This window comes from Xyrauchen texanus, chromosome 12 (assembly GCF_025860055.1).
Source record: "Xyrauchen texanus isolate HMW12.3.18 chromosome 12, RBS_HiC_50CHRs, whole genome shotgun sequence".
In the NCBI taxonomy this organism is placed as follows: domain Eukaryota; kingdom Metazoa; phylum Chordata; class Actinopteri; order Cypriniformes; family Catostomidae; genus Xyrauchen; species Xyrauchen texanus.
Window position 1 is genome coordinate 37,489,044 of NC_068287.1, and position 20,042 is coordinate 37,509,085.

Here is a 20,042-nt window from a genome sequence, read left to right on the forward strand (position 1 = left end):
TAGACCTTTACATCTCAAAAAATTCAAAAACAAATAATAACATTTTATTACAAACATTTGGTCTTATACAATTTGTTTTAACTTGAGATGGCATTGGAAAAACATGACACTCTTAAGTGAGATGTTGACAGACTCAAAATGTGTCTGAAAAAATCTGAACGGCTCTTTATAAATCTGCAATAAAGTTTTACAGTTAGTGAGGGCAAGGTGTACTGTTGCACATGTTAAACATTTTCTGTAAGGGAACTTTGACGGCAAACATCTGTAACCATATTTTGTCTCTGTAGTCACATATTACAGTATTTATACAATCTGAGCAGATGAGGTTTAGAAATAACTTACCAGTAACCTTAATAGCTCTGTACACAATTTAGCCATTTTACTAGCTATTAGCATTTGGCTAACTTCAACCACATTTCCTCCCCGAAAAATTATTAACAGACAGAAAGCATTTCTAATTGACGTTTCGCCTACAAAACTGTGGGCCGCTTTCATATCTGTAACGCTTAATGCTGAAGTATGACATTTCTGCGACACTAACAACACCAAATGGAATTACAAAAATAAACAATGTTTGCAAAACAGCTTTCTGAATAAATCCCTCATCTGCTACAGATAGACCCTCATGCCATTGGTTGAGTAACATTGTTGGGGCGGGTCTAAGCTGGATGCTCAAAACAAACAAAAAAATAATTTTTATAGCACCACAGAGACACAGCATTTACAATTTTCAAGAAAATTATAATTTGAATGGCTTATAGTTGTCTCTGCATATTAAGCTGGTATAGAAGAAAATATCTGAACACTGAAAAAGTTACATACTTCAGCTTTAACACTGGATATAAAGCCTTGGGCTGTCACAGAGACAGGTCCTGATTCTCTCCAGTCCAATAACTACATAAAAGCAAGGGTTTAGCAGACATTGGGGACATGTCCACCACACTCCTTTCAAATCTAAACACATACCGAGTCCAAATAGTGGCTTTGTGTACAGTATTCGTTGCGTTTTGCATGAGTCTTTGTTAAGTTATACTTTTTACATTATGTTTGTGAGGTAATAGTTTGATCGGTTGTTTTTGCCAATTTAAGTAGATTACTAGATCTGTGTAAAATTTGTAAAGCCATTTTTAATATCAGCTCCTGTTTTTTACCTCAATGTTGTGTGCAGTCGACAGACTATAGGAAAAAAGATAGATCTGCTGTGTTCTTAGAACACATTTTACTGAAGTGAATAGATATGTTGACACTTTTTATACATGAAAATGTACGGACATTATTGAAACTCACTATAATTATTATAAGACTATTATTGTTGTCTTTTGATAAAAAAGTAGAGAACTGTAGGGAAATTATAGATTTGCTTTGTTCTTATAATGCTTAAAATAATGTCTCTGTGTAGATCTGTAGACATACAAATTTTAAGAGATTAAATGTTATTTTGATCGTTGATTCAGTGACTCACTCATTTCACACTTGGCTCTCATTTTTCACCACCTTCTGGCATCACCAGAAATGGACACTGAATCATTAAATGTATTTGAATGTGTTATGTAGTCAAAACACTCGAGCCTCTTGGATACATTTAAATCCCAAAATTCACAAGCACAGAGTAAAAATAAAATTGTGCACATGCACAATTGTCATTATTGTAATTGAATAAAAATGTATTCAGGACCAGCTTGTGCTCAGTCTTTTATTGTCATGTGTGAAACAGACACAATTGCTTCACAAGATGTCATTTTTCCAGCTAATTTTGCAAAATTTTGCAATTATTTTGCAATACTTGAATCTTTAAAATACTACAAATATTAAAAGTAAATAATACGTACACTGGTGGTTTAGAATAATGTATATATTTTGCTCTTATGGAAAGAAAACTGTACTTTTATTCACCAAAGTGGCATTCAACTGATCACATGTATAGTCAGGACATTAATAACATGAAAAATTATTATTACAATTTGAATAAAATATTCAGAATTTCTTAAACTAATTCAAAGATTTCTCATCAAAAATCCTCCATATGCGGCAATGGCAGCTTTGCAGATCCTTTGTATTCTAGCTGTCAGTTTGTTCAGATACTCAAGTGACATTTAACCTCACACTTCCTGTAACACTTGCCATAGATGTGGCTTGTCGAGCACTTCTCACGCACCTTACAGTGTAGCTGATCCCACAAAAACTCAGTGGGGTTAAGATCCATAACACTCTTTTCCAATTATCTGTTGTCCAATGTCTGTGTTTCTTTGCCCACTCTAACCTTTTCTTTTGGTTTTTCTGTTTCAAAAGTGGCTTTTTCTTTGCAATTCTTCCCATAAGGCCTGAACCCCTGAATCTTCTCTTTACTGTTGTACATGAAACTGGTGATGAGCGGGTAGAATTCAATGAAGCTGTCAGCTGAGGATATGTGAGGAGACTATTTCTCAAACTAGAGACTTTGATGTACTTATCCTCTTGTTTAGTTGTACATCTGACCTTCCACATCTCTTTCTGTCATTGATTCATCCAGTTGTCCTTTGTCTTTATAGACTGTAGTGTACACCTTTGTATGAAATCTTCAGTTTTTTGGCAATTTCAAGCATTGTATAGCCTTCATTCCTCAAAACAATGATTGACTGATGAGTTTCTAGAGAAAGCTGTTTCTTTTTTGCCATCTATTGACCTAACATTGACCTTAAGACATGCCAGTCTATTGAATACTGTGGCAACTCCAAAACAAACACAAAGACAATGTTAAGCTTCATTTAACAAACCAATTAGCTTTCAACTGTGATTTTCTAGTACCAAATTAGCAATTTAGCATGATTACTCAAGGATAAGGTGTTGGAGTGATGGTGATGGAAAGGGATGGTGCTGTTTTTTACATCAGTAATGTCCTGACTATACTTTGTGATCAGTTGAATGCCAATTTGGTGAATTAACATACCAATTTCCTTCTGAAACGGCAAAATCTGTACATTATTCCAAACATTTGACCACCAGTGTATATATTAACATAATACTTATATCATACTTATATAATAATATATACTGTAATATATTAATACTGCACTATAAGTGTTGGGTCTGTGTGAGCAACCTACTGACAACTGTGCCCCCCCACACACTTTCAAATGACTGCTACACCCCTGCATAAAAGGATAAAAAAAAGTTGTTAAAAGTCCACAGCTTTCAATGGGTAACAAAATACAGCCCAAATTAAGTAGTAGAAGTAGCACATACAAATAGTTGAAATACAGTTTCAGACTCATATATGATGACAATGCTTTCAGGTGAATGTAATTTCCTCAAACGTTCCTCAGGTATCATGCGTAGGAACTCAGTGAGTGGCAGCAGCAGTGGCTCACAGGAGAGGACCAGTAAAGGAGTAACATTTGCCTCTGATTATGCCAGAATTGTGAGTTTACATTCTCTTTATTAGTTTTATTGATTCATTTATGCACCGTCAGAGTCTTTCCACACTTGCTAATATATATCTCATATTACACTTGTTTCATCTTTAAAGGGGAATGGCACATGCTCTGACCTTTAGTTTGATCTTTTCCACAGTGATTTCTTTAGCTAAGAAACTCTGTGGCCCCCTTCCTGCCTTCCTAATGGAAATACATGGAATTCAAGTGACATCAACACTTCCTCATGGATGAAATGGCTCACAAAAGCCAATGAGTGTGAAGGTGTCTTAGCACTATCAAAGAAGAGTGTGTACCATGTGAATATTTCTGTAATATTAACCAACTTTATACCTCTACTCAGTATTCTAAGATGGACTTGCTTGCCTAGTACACTTTCTGAAGAGACAGTGTGCTTGTAAGTGCCAGCTTTTATGTTTAGAAATACCATGATGCTGATCTCATCACAGATTTAAAGGAGAATTGCTCTCTCATTTGCAGATATAGCGCCTCCTGTGGTTATATATCTGAGTTTCTGAGTTTTCATCTGTTTAGCTGTTCATGTGGTTGTTTTTTTCTCTTTAATTTCTCTGTTTGCTTCAATAATAGATGCATTTAAAATTTTCTGATAGTTATGATTCCAAGTTCAAAGCAGTCATTAACACAAATTCATTTTTACTCAAACAATGTTGCAGTTATGTTGTGAAATTGCAATGCAAAACAATGAATATAGACCATTGGTCCATCAGTTTTGACTTTTAGCCTTAAATGTGGATATTATTTTATGTCTCAAACAGTATCATGTGTATATTTAGACAAATTGTAAAAATGTCAATCATCTTAAATATCTTGCACACACAAATATTGCACAGAAGTGTTTTGTAAAATGGCTCCCATTAGCTGTTGTATTGTAACAGATTTTAGCCCCATTTATTATTTCTGATACCTTAATTTTTTTCTAAAATGATTTACTCGGTGTGCGTATACACATCATAAAAACAACAATGCTGGATGCAACAAAGCCTTTCATTGATTTTTAAATGTAGTTACTAAGTGGTTTACTTTTTTCGCTATGACGTCATAATGAGCATATTTAAATAATAAGCATATTTAAATTGCTTAGCAATCAGACCCTATTAAGAGGTAACAATATATTCAAAGTATCTTAAACAAATTGAGTTATCAAAACTAATAATTCAGGTGACAATCACTGAAATATACCTGCCTACATTTTGTTAAATACCCAACCATACTGCCATTTATATTTCCTTTTTTCCCTAAATTGTAAATGAAGTTCTAAAGCAGTTTTAACTATAGAATTTAATTAACTATTTCCTCCCAATGTCAAAATCTAACACTAGGTGGGATTTCACTTTATGTAATTGCCTTTCACCTTCTGACTGCCTCATTTTTTAAATGTATCTTAACAATGCACCTACTGTTATTTGTATCCTAGTGAAATGTGAAATTAATATAATAATTCTTTAATTTGGCTTTTGTAATTGTTTGCTTAATTAAAAGAAGAAAAAAACTGACACAGCACAACAATGCATTTTTTGCAAGGCACTTGCCATAGATGCTATAAATGGTCTGTATATAATAACAGTGATGAATTGCATCATGTGAAATCTCAGTTCATATACTTCAGCTAATGCAGCAATGTTACATATGTGAATGTGTTAAGACAAAAATGAACATAAGTGACAACTGAGAAACTGTGAAGTTTGAATAATAGTTGCCTTAAAGTTTTTGCATTTGATGGGACAGCATGTTGTGTTTTTCTGAATACCCAAGAGAAGATTTATACATGTATATATTAAGATAAAGAGAAAAGCTGTATTATATTATGCGAGAGAAAAAAATAATGTTGTACTGCCGTGCAGTTAGTGCCTTTTTTCCTTCCTTCTTTTTTTTTTACATTTTTTTTTTACATTTAACTCTTGATTATTGGATGATATATAATTGTTGTAAATATACAAATAAATAATTATTAACACACACAAACTTTCAGGTTTAAATGACAATCCAAACCAGGTTGTTGGTATTCCACATATTTTCAGTATTCAGTACAGTCTTTCGCCAATATCATTTATTTGCATCTAGCTGTTTATTATTATTATTATTTGTTTTACAGAACAGGAATGTTCTACTCTGCATTGAGCAGCTGTTATTCATAGTCTCTTGAATTCCCCAGATAGATCCTGGACCCAGCCTCAGGTTTAACTATGTCCAAAAACATCATCTGTACTGACCCCATTCCATTTGTGTGATGAATACAGAGATATTTTTAGCACTTACTGTTCCTGCATCAGGTTGATTTGGGTCATCAATACATTGTATTGTATTATACAATTATACAATAGCTTACACATATTTAGATTTGCAAGACAAGCTTAAGATCTGCACCTCCACACAAAAACGACAGAACATCAGGGACTCGTTGATTGTTGCTGTTCTTTCTATGTTTAATCATGCTTTTTGACATTAGCATGGGGGGATGCAGGCCATAAAATGATGTAATGTCTTGAATATGTCATTGTTTGGCAATAAGGACTCTTGCTCCTCTGTTTATGGTTTTAAACTTCATTATGACTTCATCAGTTAAAAAGTCATTTTGGCCAAAGGAACAACCATAAAGAAGAAAAATGTGTGCATTTTCTATATAATAAGCAGAAAGGAGTGCTTGAGGATAATAAAGGCTCCTTTTAGTATATTGTGGCGTCAGCACAGAAAAATGGGTTGTGTACAGAACAATAAATCTACAGTAGAGGTCAGTAAAGACTCTCTTACCAGCTCCACTTACACGAATGGGCAGATGTATTATTTGCTAGACACAATTTTATGACATGGTTGTATTGGCATCCCAATATTGGCACACTAAAATAATACTTACTCATTGTACTTTCACCAGCAAAGTACATATTTTAAGTGCATAGTACAAGTATGTGATTCGGGCCAATGTCTTTGCTGACTTGTTAATAATTATACACCAAAACAGACGCTGTTTTATACAGCTTCTCTGCAAACTAGTTTTTTATACGCTCTTGATAATTTGGTACAATTTAAAAGGCAATAATTGGCATCCATACATTTAGGGTGGCAGGTCAAGAGTGAGAGTGTATCAACATATTTTATATACATTACTATTCTATTAGTAATACATAAAAAAGTTATGTATATGTCACCAGTACTCCTCGATCAACCCCGAGTGGGATTTGAATGCCATGGTTTCTAGACTTGGTCTCTAGTGCATCTTTTAAGGTCAGTAGATTGAGGTTTCACACATCAGCTGGCTACTGCTACATATGGTTATTTCATTGTATGAAAGAATATGCAAAAATAAAGTGAACGGTGAGGCTTTCAGTCCAAGCAGATGCTTAACATCTCTATTTGTGTTCAACAATGAAAAAAGTAATATTTGTAGCAATATTGATTGAATATGAACTATCACTTTAAGAGGGTTTTTTCATCCATTATTTTCATATTTCCTCATTTGTTATAAATTCAAATTAATTATAGGAATAGTTCACCCAAAAAATTCTAATTAATTCACTGTTTACTCACCCTCATGCCATTCCAGATGCGTATAACTTTCTTTCTTCTGCTGAACACAAGCAAAGGTTTTTAGAAGAATATCTCAGCTCTGTAGGTCCTTACAATGCAAGTGAATGGTGATCTCCCCTGTGAAGCTCCAAAAAGCAGATACAGTCAGCATAAAAGTAATCCATATGACTCCAGTGTTTTAATCCATGTTTTCTGAAGCGATCCAATTGATTTTGGATAAAAACAGACCAAAATATAACTCCTGTTTCAATGAACATCTTGCTGTTGTTGTACCTAGGCGCTAAAAGGTGCTAGAAATTGTAATCAAGCTTGAAATTATGACCGCCAAGGAGAATGCTGTCAATATGTACAGTGAAAAAGGAATTTTATTTTGGTCTATTCGCACACAAAACCAACTTGATTGCTTCAGAAGACATCAATTAAACCACTGAAATCCGATGGATTTTATGCAGATTTTATCTGCTTTTTAGACCTTTAAAGGCCTGATCACAATTCACCTTCATTGTATGGACCTACAGAGCTGAGATATGTTTCTAAAAATCTTTGTTTGTGTTCTGCAGAAGAAAGAAAGTTATCCATAGCTTAGATGGCTTGAGAGTTAGTAAATGATTAGGGCATTTTTATTTTGGGTGAATTAACACTTTAAGTCTGTTTATGGCAAAATGGCACCATTTGTCATATCGGCACTAAATGTTGTGGTGTAATCCAGACTCCAGTCTCTTTTATAGCATTCTGCTCTACAACAGAATACATCTTGAATCTGACAATCTGCCACCCTTAAAAGACACATGTGGCCTCATTCTATCCTTTATTGACTCCATGTGGTAACCATGGTAACCCAGCAGTAGCATTTCATAGCTCTGCCATGGGGGTAATTCCTTCTTTTTGGCACAGAATCTCTTCAGGGGAGCTCCCCTCGTATTCGGTCCTTACAACCAGTAGCTAAGCTGCCTTGTTGCATCATGTTGCATCAGGAGAATCATGTGAGATCTTCCCTAATCAGCTCCGCAGATGCTCTCTGATATGCACACCCTTCATGTGGTATTCATGGAGGGTGTTTTGTTAAAGACACGTTGAAAGACCAGCAGTTGATGGGTCATTGTCACAAATGTCAATGAGCAGGTGACCTGTACTGGTGCATTTAGAATTCCCTCTTGTACTCATCTGGAAAAATGTTTAAAATTATATAAATTCCCTGTTGAAATCCATTTCTAACCTTTTAATATTTAAGATCAATTGGTCAATCAATACGGCTTTTCTATGGCAGAAACGTTTACATTTTTACATTTAATTTTCACATTTGGCTGCCCAGTCTTGCACATTTTATTACATCCTTGATATATGTATATCAGGGCCATAGACATCATAACCACCATAGACACTGAGGGGGACTCGTCCCCCCTTCATATTGTTATGTAATGTGATGTAATTCTGAATATTCTGTGCATTAGTTTAGGATACATACTGCTATGTTTGTTTTTCTTCCCTGCTATTTTGAAGAATAGATGATTTCCTTTGTATTGCCGATATTTTTTACATAGCAGTCCCATGAAATGGAGCTAAAAGGGAGGTTAAGGGGGTTTTGATGCTTTGGTGAGGCAGGGTATTATGGCTGAGGGAGATGAGATTTCGGGTGTTGCCACAGAAGCTGAGGTAGCAGAGGTTTTGCCCGATGACCTTGAATATCAGGTGCCTCCTGGTATAGATCCCGGTCGTTTGTCTCTTCCTCATCATGACACTTTGGTGGCAGTATGCCTCAAGGAGCTGGAGATAGAGCTAAGCAGGCAGGAGTATGAGAACCAAAAGTTACTGCTCCGAGCATATCAGCTTGAGATGGAAAGGGAGACTAAGCTGAAAGAGCTGGAGCTGTAGGCAAGCTCTGTCCCTGTTCCAATGCCCCGGAAGTCGATGGCCAGCTCTCCTGCTTAACTTTTGCATGTAAGTAGCTCTTCCCCTATACCTTTTCCCCGGGTTGCACCCCATAATCCTCAGAAGGAGGAGTTTGTTGTTAGTCGGCATATTAATTTAGTGCAGATGTCTCGGGAAAGTGAGGTGGATACATACTTACCAGTGTTGGAGAAAATTGCCACCTCTTTACATTGGCCAAAGAACATGTGGTCCTTACTACTACAATGCAACCTTGTTGGTAAAGCACAGAAAGTACTGTAAGTTCAGCTCTATCTCTAGAAAAGAGTGCAGACCATGACACCATGAAAGCCACTGTATTGTGTGCTCATGAGTTGGTAGCAACACACAGAGTTAGTGCAACAGTTCCCAGACAATTCCACAGCCTTTGTGGTGACACATGCAAAAGCTTGTAAGCTCAATGGTGTTGTTGATCTGTCTTATTCTTTTCTGTGTGATACTGGTAAGGAGATTGAAGATACACCCCACTAAGACTGTGATTAATGAGGTATGCCAAACTATGATCCTCTGTTGCAATTTGGAAGAGAACACCTCATTGCTGCTCAGCAGGCAGATGTTTCATTGTCCAAAGGTTTTTCTGAATTGATGGCTAAAGCAGAACTGCCTAAACACTGTGTTGCATATTTCCTAGATTATGATGTTCTCACTTAAAGATCCCATAATCTCTCGGGAGCTGAGGTGACGTCACTTTCAAAATGCTGGATTTAAAAGAACGGTGGTGAGTCATGAATCAGATGGCTCTTCTCAACTGTAAGTGCTAATTATACCAAGATAATTGTTCCCTGTGCTTAAATGGTGCTTGTTTGACAAAACCTGAGCGGATATTTTTGCTGTTGTTGCTTTTATGTCATATATTTGGGAGACAATTTCCCACACACCCGGATGAAGTATGTGAAATCTATTCATACTACTTGCATGCATACCTAAAAGAATGTACTTTTTTGCTGGAAAATAATTGTGTCCTTCATCCAATACATTACATACTGTGACAGTACACAGTTTCAGACACATCACTGGTGTCCTTGAATGTTTTCTGTGTGCTTTTTTTGTTTGTTTGCTGTTGTTTGCTTGACAATGTTACTGTTGATGACATTGTAGATGTTGTGTGTTTTTTTGTGTAAAATGTGTGTATTTTTTGTATAATACTGTACATAACTAGCAACATGGAAACTGTAGGGGGTGGGCGCCATTTCTATTGTATATATACATTTTCTCTTGTTTCTTTTTAGTTAGGGGAGTTAGGTTTATTCACTGTATTTTAATTTTGTTTCTTTTGTAAGGCAATTTAGTTTCTATTGGGACTGGGAGATAGATTGTTGCTTGTTTGTTGTTTTGGCCTTGGCTCATCCCTGAAGTTAAATAAAAATAGTAAATAAATGAATAGTAAATAAAATTGGTAAAAGATCTTTCTTTTCTGTGTCCCGAATTATTGTTTCTGCCTCACCCTAGAAGGGGACAAAACAATATTCAGGTTGATTAATATGAGCTTCTTAAAGACAGATTCTTAAATTTCTAAAACATCTGGTTCCCACTTGAACTGAAGATATGTAATACATCTGAATATATGTATAGCTGTAAATCTGATTATGTAGTTAATTATCCTGAATATATAGTTTTAACTCTGAATATATAATTATATATCTGATTACAAATTTATTAATCTGAATATATACAGTAAATATAAATATTGAATTTATAAAATCTAGACAGGCCCCATTTCCAGCAGCCATCACTCCAACACATTATTCTTGAGTAATCATGCTAAATTACTAATTTAGTACTAGAAAATTACAGTTGAAAGCTATTTGGTTTGTTAAATGAAGCTTAGCATTGTCATTGTCTTTGTGTTTGTTTTTGATTTGCCACAGTATGCCATAGACTGGCATGTCTTAAGGTCAATATTATGTAATAAATGGCACAAAAAAAACTGCTTTCTCTAGAAACTCGTCAGTCAATCACTGTTTTGAGGAATGAAGATGTAAAGGGGTTACAGGGAAGGGAGGCGAGAATCGACTTGATAATATAATAGTTTAATATAAAACTCAACCTAAAAGACAAACACACACAAACAGGTGTCGGACAGCTGTCCGTAAATGTCTCACTCTGTAAATCTCTCTCTGTCGCACTGTGGCCTCCAGTTAGCCTTTATCATTCTTTTAGGCTTGATTAGCCTAATTAGGGGCTGGGTGTGTGTAATCAAGACCCGGCCCACCCTCCGCCCTGCCACAGAAGGCTATACAATGTTTGAAATTGTCAAAAAAAACAAGGACAGGAAGATTTCGTACAAAGGTGTACACTACAGTCTTTTGCATTTTGTCTCCCCTATGTCAGCTTCCAAACAAAGGAACACACAGTCTTCAAAGACAAAGGACGACTGGCTCTAACAAGGACAGAAAGAGATGTTGAAGGCCAGATGTACAACTAAACAAGAGGATAAGTACATCTCTAGTTTCCTCACATGTCCTCAGCTGACAGCTTCTTTGAATTCTACCCGCTCAACACCAGTTTCATGTTCAACAGTAAAGAGAAGACTCAGGGGTGCTGTCCTTATGGGAAGAATTGCAAAGAAAAAACAACTTTTGAAACAGAAAAACAAAAAGGTTAGAGTGGGCAAAGAAACAGACATTGGACAACAGATAGTTGGAAAAGAGTGTTATGGATCTTAACCCCATTGAGTTTTTGTGGGATCAGCTAGACTGTAAGGTGTGTGATCGACAAGACAGCCACATCTATGGCAAGTGTTACAGGAAGTGTGGGGAGAAATGTCACCTGAGTATCTGGACAAACTGACAGCTGGAATGCCAAGGATCTGCAAAGCTGTCATTGCTGCATGTGGAGGATATTTTGATGAATTTTTTTTTCACAAATTGAAATAGTAATTTTTGACGTTATTAATGTCCTGACTATACATTGTGATCAGTTGAATGCCACTTTGGTGAATAAAAGTACCAATTTCTTTCCAAAAGAGCAAAATCTGTGCATTATTCCAAACTTTTGGCCTTTAGTGTATAAGTAACTCAGAATATACAGTTATACATCTAATACATAATTGTAAATCTGAATATATATATATAGTAATACATCTGAATATATGTATAGTTGTAAATCCAATTATATAGTTGCAAATCCTGAATATATAGTTGTAAATCTTCATATGAATATATTGTATACACTCACCTAAAGGATTATTAGGAACACCATACTAATACTGTGTTTGACCCCCTTTCGCCTTCAGAACTGCCTTAATTCTACGTGGCATTGATTCAACAAGGTGCTGAAAGCATTCTTTAGAGATGTTGGCCTATATTGATAGGATAGCATCTTGCAGTTGATGGAGATTTGTGGGATGCACATCCAGGGCACGAAGCTCCCGTTCCACCACATCCCAAAGATGCTCTATTGGGTTGAGATCTGGTGACTGTGGGGGCCATTTTAGTACAGTGAACTCATTGTCATGTTCAGGAAACCAATTTGAAATGATTCGAGCTTTGTGACATGGTGCATTATCCTGCTGGATGTAGCCATCAGAGGATGGGTACATGGTGGCCATAAAGGGATGGACATGGTCAGAAACAATGCTCATGTAGGGCGTGGCATTTTAAACGATGCCCAATTGGCACTAAGGGGCCTAAAGTGTGCCAAGAAAACATCCCCCACACCATTACACCACCACCACCAGCCTGCACAGTGGTAACAAGGCATGATGGATCCATGTTCTCATTCTGTTTACGCCAAATTCTGACTCTACCATCTGAATGTCTCAACAGAAATCGAGACTCATCAGACCAGGCAACATTTTTCCAGTCTTCAACTGTCCAATTTTGGTGAGCTCTTGCAAATTGTAGCATCTTTTTCCTATTTGTTGTGGAGATGAGTGGTACCCGGTGGGGTCTTCTGCTGTTGTAGCCTATCCGCCTCAAGGTTGTGCGTGTTGTGGCTTCACAAATGCTTTGCTGCATACCTCGGTTGTAACGAGTGGTTATTTCAGTCAAAGTTGCTCTTCTATCAGCTTGAATCAATCGGCCCATTCTCCTCTGACCTCTAGCATCAACAAGGCATTTTAGCCCACATGACTGCCGCATACTGGATGTTTTTCCCTTTTCACACCATTCTTTGTAAACCCTAGAAATGGTTGTGCGTGAAAATCCCAGCAACTGAGCAGATTGTGAAATACTCAGACCGGCCCGTCTGGCACCAACAACCATGCCATGCTCAAAATTGCTTAAATCACCTTTCTTTCCCATTCTGACATTCAGTTTGGAGTTCAGGAGATTGACTTGACCAGGACCACACCCCTAAATGCATTGAAGCAACTGCCATGTGATTGGTTGATTAGATAATTGCATTAATGAGAAATTGAACAGGTGTTCCTAATAATCCTTTAGGTGAGTGTATGTATCAGAAATGAACTTTTCTGGGCCTGGATGGCTCAGAGAGTATTGACGCTGACCACAACCCTAGAGTCACGAGTTCAAATCCAGGGTGTGCTGGGTGACTCCAGCCAAGTCTCCTAAGCAATCAATTGGCTCAGTTGGTAGGGAGGGTAGAGTTACATGGGATAACCTCTTCATGGTCGAAATGAGTGGTTCTCGCTCTCAATGGGGCTTGTGGTAAGCTGTGCGTGGATCGCGGAGAGTAGTATGAGCCTCCACATGCGGAGTCTCCGCGGTGTCATGCACAGCGAGCCACATAATAAGATGTGTGGATTGACTGTCTCTGAAGCGGAGGCAATGGAGACTTGTCCTCTGCCACCTGTATTGAGGTGAGTAACTGTGCCACCAAGAGGAGATACTAATTAGTAGGAATTGGGCATTCCAGTTTGGGAGAAAAGTTTTTTCTTTTGCTTATTTATTGCAACATAACATAACAGGAATTATATAAAACATTATTTTGTGACAGGCATTACAGAAGGCTAAAGAATAACAAATAATCAGTGCAAAAAAAAAAAACAGTGTAAAAAGATTCCACAGCCTCTCAATATGTGTGAAAATATAAATTATTGTAAGTAAGATCTTATTGTGTCCTGTATACAGAGTTCTTATTTGGTTTATTGATCTGATAAAAAAGGGAAAAAAATAGGAAAACAAAGTTAATAGAAATAAATAAGAAAGATAATAATAAATTATAATATTAATAATGAAAATAAGTGAAGAAAAGAAAAGAAAAAAAACTACAGCGAGAGAGAGAGAGATTGGCCCAGTATTATTCTGTGCTGTTTTGGAAAGCCGGTTAACTGGTGAGATAGACCTTCTGCTACATGCAAATTCCAGTGGAATATCTTTGCTTTGAATCATGGCGCTGTAGCATCTGGACCAATCAGACACACACTTATTCATAATTTAATGAATAAGCCATCAGATGTCTCAAGCAAAGGTCAAAGTAGGCCCAAGCAGACTCCGTTATGTCTGCTCCCCCACTGATCATTATCAGGCCTTTACACTGTCTTTGCTGACACGACCAGCAAATAGTGGACCCCCAGTGACATTCCAAGTGGGGGGGAGGTTAGCCGCATGCTAGAGCAAAGATTGCAGAAATATTGATTCACTCATTTCCCCATAGGAAATGGACATAAAGCCCAAAAGAAGTCTTCATTCATTTATAGACAATCTATAAATTCACATGTATATCCCCAGGAAATTGTGCATAGGATTATTACTGTATTGTAAAGTGTATTATTGTACTGTATACTGTTATGACAGAACTACCAGATAATGAACAATTAGTTCTGCCATGTTTCCTATCAAATGAATCCTTGTGTGATACACTGCAAAGTGGAATATACATAATTCTGATAGCATGCATTGTATGCTTGCTATATTAATCAGAGCATAAAGGAACACACATTAACAGCTTATCCTCCAATCATGCAAATGAGTCAGCTTCCAAACAAAGGAACATTTCCAGCTTGGAAATTGCACCTTTCTTATTGGTCAAACCAGACTCGAGAAGAGGGACCTTCATCAGAAATTAAAAGACACGTCCCGCCTCTTACTCACTCTCTTTCCCCTGACTCTCTTCTGTTCGTGTGGGAACAGGACAATCCGGTCTGACCACGAGGTTGCAGGCCGGCAGGCCTCAACACATCAAGCCATGTGTAACTACCTTTAACTTGAACACCATCGACTCGAGGAACCATCAAGATGTCTCCTGCGACTGCATCCGTGCTCTCTCAACAGCCAAAAGGCAATTGCAAGTACCAGTAGCTAACTGTACGTAGGTTTAGTATAAGAGATGAAAACCCCTTTGTAACAAAGGTGCTTTTAAATTAATAAATGGATGGTTCCCTCAGATGGTTAAGTGACTCTTTTCATAACTTCGTTTCCCCTATTCTGTTCCAGCTTAATTTGATTTAAATTTTTCCCTTTCCCATGTATGAGTGATTTTGTGTGTATGTTTTTGTTTAGATTAAATATGTGTTCGCATTTTAGTTAAATAAACTTTTGTGTACATTCTTGCAACCTGATTCTGGTCTGCTTGTAAATCAATGCAAATTTAACAATTCGATCTCAGCTCCATGCTAAGGAAGAGTTATTTTTGTGTGGCCACGAAAAATTTCTGAGAATTGATAGACGATCAATACTGAGTGTTCGCTGGACGAACAGATAAATTGATTGGAATATTAATTCAGCTACATCAAGTTAATTATATTAACCGATCCAAATGTTCATAATTAATTATAACAAGTTATGATTAATTATTCATATTTCCCTTTTAAAGATATTTTGACTGTGGTACATTTTGATAAATAATCTCATCCATGTTTCTAAAAGATTTCGCTTCAAAGCTACACCTATATGTGTAATATTATTGTCAATAAGCCATGAGAATAATATTACTCCAATAAGAGAATTAATCATAATTCTCTCATTAAAGCTAATTTCCTACTGTAGAAATTGTGAACTGATACAACGAGACGTTGTATTAAAATTGTAATGGTGGAGAATGTTATTCTTATAATCTAGTTATTTGTCATTTATTTGTCAATGGTTGTCAAACGCTGATTCCATTATACATTTCCTTGCATAGTAATGTAGAAATAGGACAGTTTAATTTAATTCCTAGCTCACACATACTGTTTCCCTTACAAATAATGGTAATGTACACAACACTTTAACCCGTGCAGTGTACATTTATCATACCAATTTTGCTACATATATTGGCGTGAGAATCTGGGCACTGTACATTTATCATACCAATTTTGCTACATATATTGGTGTGAGAATGTGGGCACTTTAACTGATTACTGTTTATTTGTGCATTGTGGAAAGCGCTGATGTTCATCTGCATCAATGAAACTGTTTTCATTGGTGTTGACCAAGATCACAAATCACTGGTGTTGGTTGCTATGGCAACGAACGTTCACGGGAAGTCCTAAAGAAACCCTTCCGGGGCAATTTACTGCAAATGCACAACCTGCCGACACCATATTGTAAACACAGTACAGCTAAGCTAATAGCATAACACAGTGTCGCTAAACTAAACAGTTAGCGAACTTTCATTGAAACCCCTAAATATGCTAAAGCCCTTCCAGAACACTGGTGCACGAGCTGGTCGCTTCTTTGCCTTTTTTTGGAAACAGTTTTATTATTGTGCGGATCCACCAATGGTGATCCTGAGGTGTGTGTTTCAGCCAGGTGTCTAATCTCAGCCAGGCTGTTCTTGGTCGACAGACCTGTTGGCAATGTGGTCTTATGATTTTTTTCTCTCGTCCAATATATTTTGGAATTTTTCTTCCAAAAACAATAAAACTAAATTAAATTAATCAGCACCTCTTTACAAATAAATTAAATGGTCAAGTCCTCTAAATATGTGAAAACTCTGTCTTTTAAAGATGTTTATAAGTACACATCCTTCTCCGAACTTGTACAAAGTAAACAAAGAATTGCAAGTTGCCCTAGGATGAAATAATGCTCAGTAATATCCATCTCCCTCATTCTATTGCTCTCTGGGTCTCACTGACGGGAGTCTCGCTGACTGCTGTAAGCAATCGTGGCAGATCCAGAAAAAGCGATTAAAGGAGGAGTCAATGGCGCAGTGCAATCACTGCACATTGCTGCAGGGCCGGTGGGAGCAATGCTGCCTGGAGCAACTGGTAAGCTTCCTATCTCTGGCACCCATAAAGAGAGGAAGCCGACATTTCTCAGCTTCCCCTTCCTCATCCTCCTCTCCCCCCATTTTTGTGTCCCAGGCATCCCTCATCACTTGACCTTCACTTATTACCAGGAGACCCAGAGGAATCCTGTAATTCAAGGCAGAAACTAACAACAGACGGGCTAAGAAAAGAATGCACCTGTTTTTAGCTGAGGTTGTCTTACATTATGGGGATGAATTAGCAAATATGCTGTATCAAGGAAAAGAAGAAAATATCAAAGACTATAGTCATCTTAAAACCGAAGTGTATAACTGTTATAACTGAAGTGTATAAGTGTTAAAATACTTTGCCCTATCCCAGCTTAATATGCAGAGACAACTGTAGGTAAGCCAGTTGAAGAATTATTTTCTCAAAAACTGTAAACACTGTCTCTGCAGCACTATAAAATTGGCTCTGTTTGTTTTTAGAGACTCATCCAACCCACACATCAACCAATGATGTTATTTGGGGACGGGACTATCAGTTTTATTCAGAAGGCTGTTTGAAAACAATGATTATTTTGTGCAATTCCATTCGAAATGAGCTTCGTGGATATTGCACACTTCAGCTTTAACCAAAGTCCTTCAAAATTCTATGTTTTAAGGCAAGCATTACTATTATTATTATTGTTCATAAATTGGTTTGGGGATTTAAACAAAGCCCTAACCCTAAATTTTAGAGTCTAATTCAATCCAAAGCATTTGTACTACTCACATTAATTTTAACCTTGAATCATGTGGCGTATTAAGGATGGGTGTACTATTAATTTCTATGTGATCAGAATTAAAAATGTTGCCTTACTGATGATAAACAGGACAATATTTAAATGTTTAAAGTTTAAGTATTTAACTTTTTTGGTGTGTGATGGAGAGCCTGTGAGTCGGTTTCCATCACTGGATTTTAAGGTGTTCAAACTTTCAATATTTATTGGGGTTTTATTGTGCAAATGTTTTATCCTTTCTATATATTGGTGCTTTAACTCTTTATCACATGGTCTCATATATTTATTAAATTATAATGTATTTAAGAATGGGAAGGCAAGTGTTAATTTGATTTGAACAAAATGGTGTGTTCCAGTTGGAAATGGTGGATAATTTGTATTCAAGCCAGCTGCCACTAGGAGGGGAAAAAAGATGAATAACAAGTTTTTGGAGCACATGGGACAAGGTTGTTAGCACTTCTTGAGTGTAATGAAACTCTGGCCTCCATAGTTTAGGGAGGGGAGTAGGTACTGCTCTTAGTACCAAAAACAGGTCTAATTTTTAGATTGCTTTTAAGGTAACCTTGGTTTTATGTTCTTAACTCCTACCAAATAAACATCTTCTGGAAAACAATTCCTTCTCTCTGGTGTGACTGCCTTGATCCCATGAGACCAAAGAAAGACTCAACTAACTTCTGTTTTGGTGCCAAAAAGGGGATCCAGTTCTCATTTACTTCCTCTCAAAACAGTTAGTTCTTTAAATGAACAATAGACTCAGGGTCAGATTAATAGATAGACACCCAGTGAGGTTATATTTAGGGGTGGAGGAGGTAGCATGCAACATGCAACCTTGCGTAAAGGAGATTCAATTTAGATTATTGCACTGCTTTGCTTTCGCCACCCATGGGACTGAGGAGCTTCAAAAAAATGGCACCAAAATCACAGACCTAACAAGTTTGATAATCTGTGCCCAATGGGTCTTGGTCGACTGCAATTTATAATCTCTATGCTGATCAAAAGAACAAATGCGGTGACACACCCTGTGTTTGTTTGCTTGTTATTTGTTTAATTGGCGAAGCAAATTACTGCAGGTCCAGTCAGCTCTGTGGAGCCTGAACATGGGGGATCTCATTCTGACAAGCATTTCTTTGAGGAGGTTTATGAGAATCTGTCTCATTCATCAAATGCTGTGTCCATATAGAGGTGTCATGTACCCATTTTTCTTTTTTGAGGGGGCACCAGTGGCTGATTCATTCAGTCAGTAGTTCATTCATTGGTAGTTCAGGACACACTTTATATAGGTGTCTTCAACTACTATGTACTTAAGCGTTTGATACAATGTACGTATTATGTATATATGTGTTGACTTACATTTAAAGTGACTGCATTTAATCAAATTTACATAGTTAACCTTAACGCTAATCCTAAACCTAACCCTAAACCCTTCCTCTAAACCTATTGAACCTCTACCTCAGTAGCAGCAAATGTGAATCTTGTGAGAATTTTCAGAAAAACATGTAATTACACATTTAGTACATTCTATCTATCTATCTATCTATCTATCTATCTATCTATCTATCTATCTATCTATCTATCTATCTATCTATCTATCTATCTATCTATCTATCTATCTATCTATCTATCAAATCATTTACATCCATCCATCCATCCTTCCATCCATCAATTCAAATAATTGATCCATCCATCCAACCTTTCATCCATCCATCCATCCATCCATCCATCCATCCATCCATCCATCCATCCATCCATCCATCAATTCAAATCATCCATCCATCCATCCATCCATCCATCCATCCATCCATCCATCCATCCATCCATCCATCCATCATTAGGTTTCTGTATCCATCAGTTTGGAGCCATTTTGTTTAAAGAGTAAAGCTTTGTGACCTCACAATGCCTGATTTCTATAAAAGGGAAAAGGTTCATTGGTTACTTAATACGTATTTCCGCAGATGTTGATTGAACACCTGTCTACTGGATGTTGGCAGATAGTTCTGACTGAGCGGATGGGGCCTCTTGGGAATATTGAGTTTTATTTACAAATTCTGGCCAGTCTAATCATGGAGGTAATACAGTGTGAAGTAGAGACTGGTTTCACTTCCACCATAAAAGCACTTTACCAGCATTTATAGCATTTGCCTGTGAGGAGGACCTGCACATCATAATTGCACTGTTCTTGGCACACTTTGTGCTTGAATGCCTGGAGACATATTTATGTGCAACAGGAGGATTTTTCCGGCAATTTAGTTATACTGTACTTGTATATCAGTAGTAGTTATATCAGGTTCCCTGTTTTCACAGTACACTCAAT

General features: G+C 36.9%; 1 protein-coding gene across 1 annotated transcript in view; it reads left to right on the top strand.

The window, feature by feature from the left end:
* Positions 1-5,383, top strand: part of LOC127652249 (serine/threonine-protein kinase WNK4-like) — a 92,835-nt gene extending 87,452 nt beyond the window's left edge. Inside the window, exons 19-20 of the mRNA XM_052138383.1 lie at positions 3,303-3,397; positions 3,550-5,383. Coding sequence (XP_051994343.1) covers positions 3,303-3,397; positions 3,550-3,552 — 98 coding nt within the window. The 3' untranslated portion in view covers positions 3,553-5,383. The remainder of the gene's footprint in view (positions 1-3,302; positions 3,398-3,549) is intronic.
* The last annotated feature ends 14,659 nt before the right edge of the window (positions 5,384-20,042 follow it).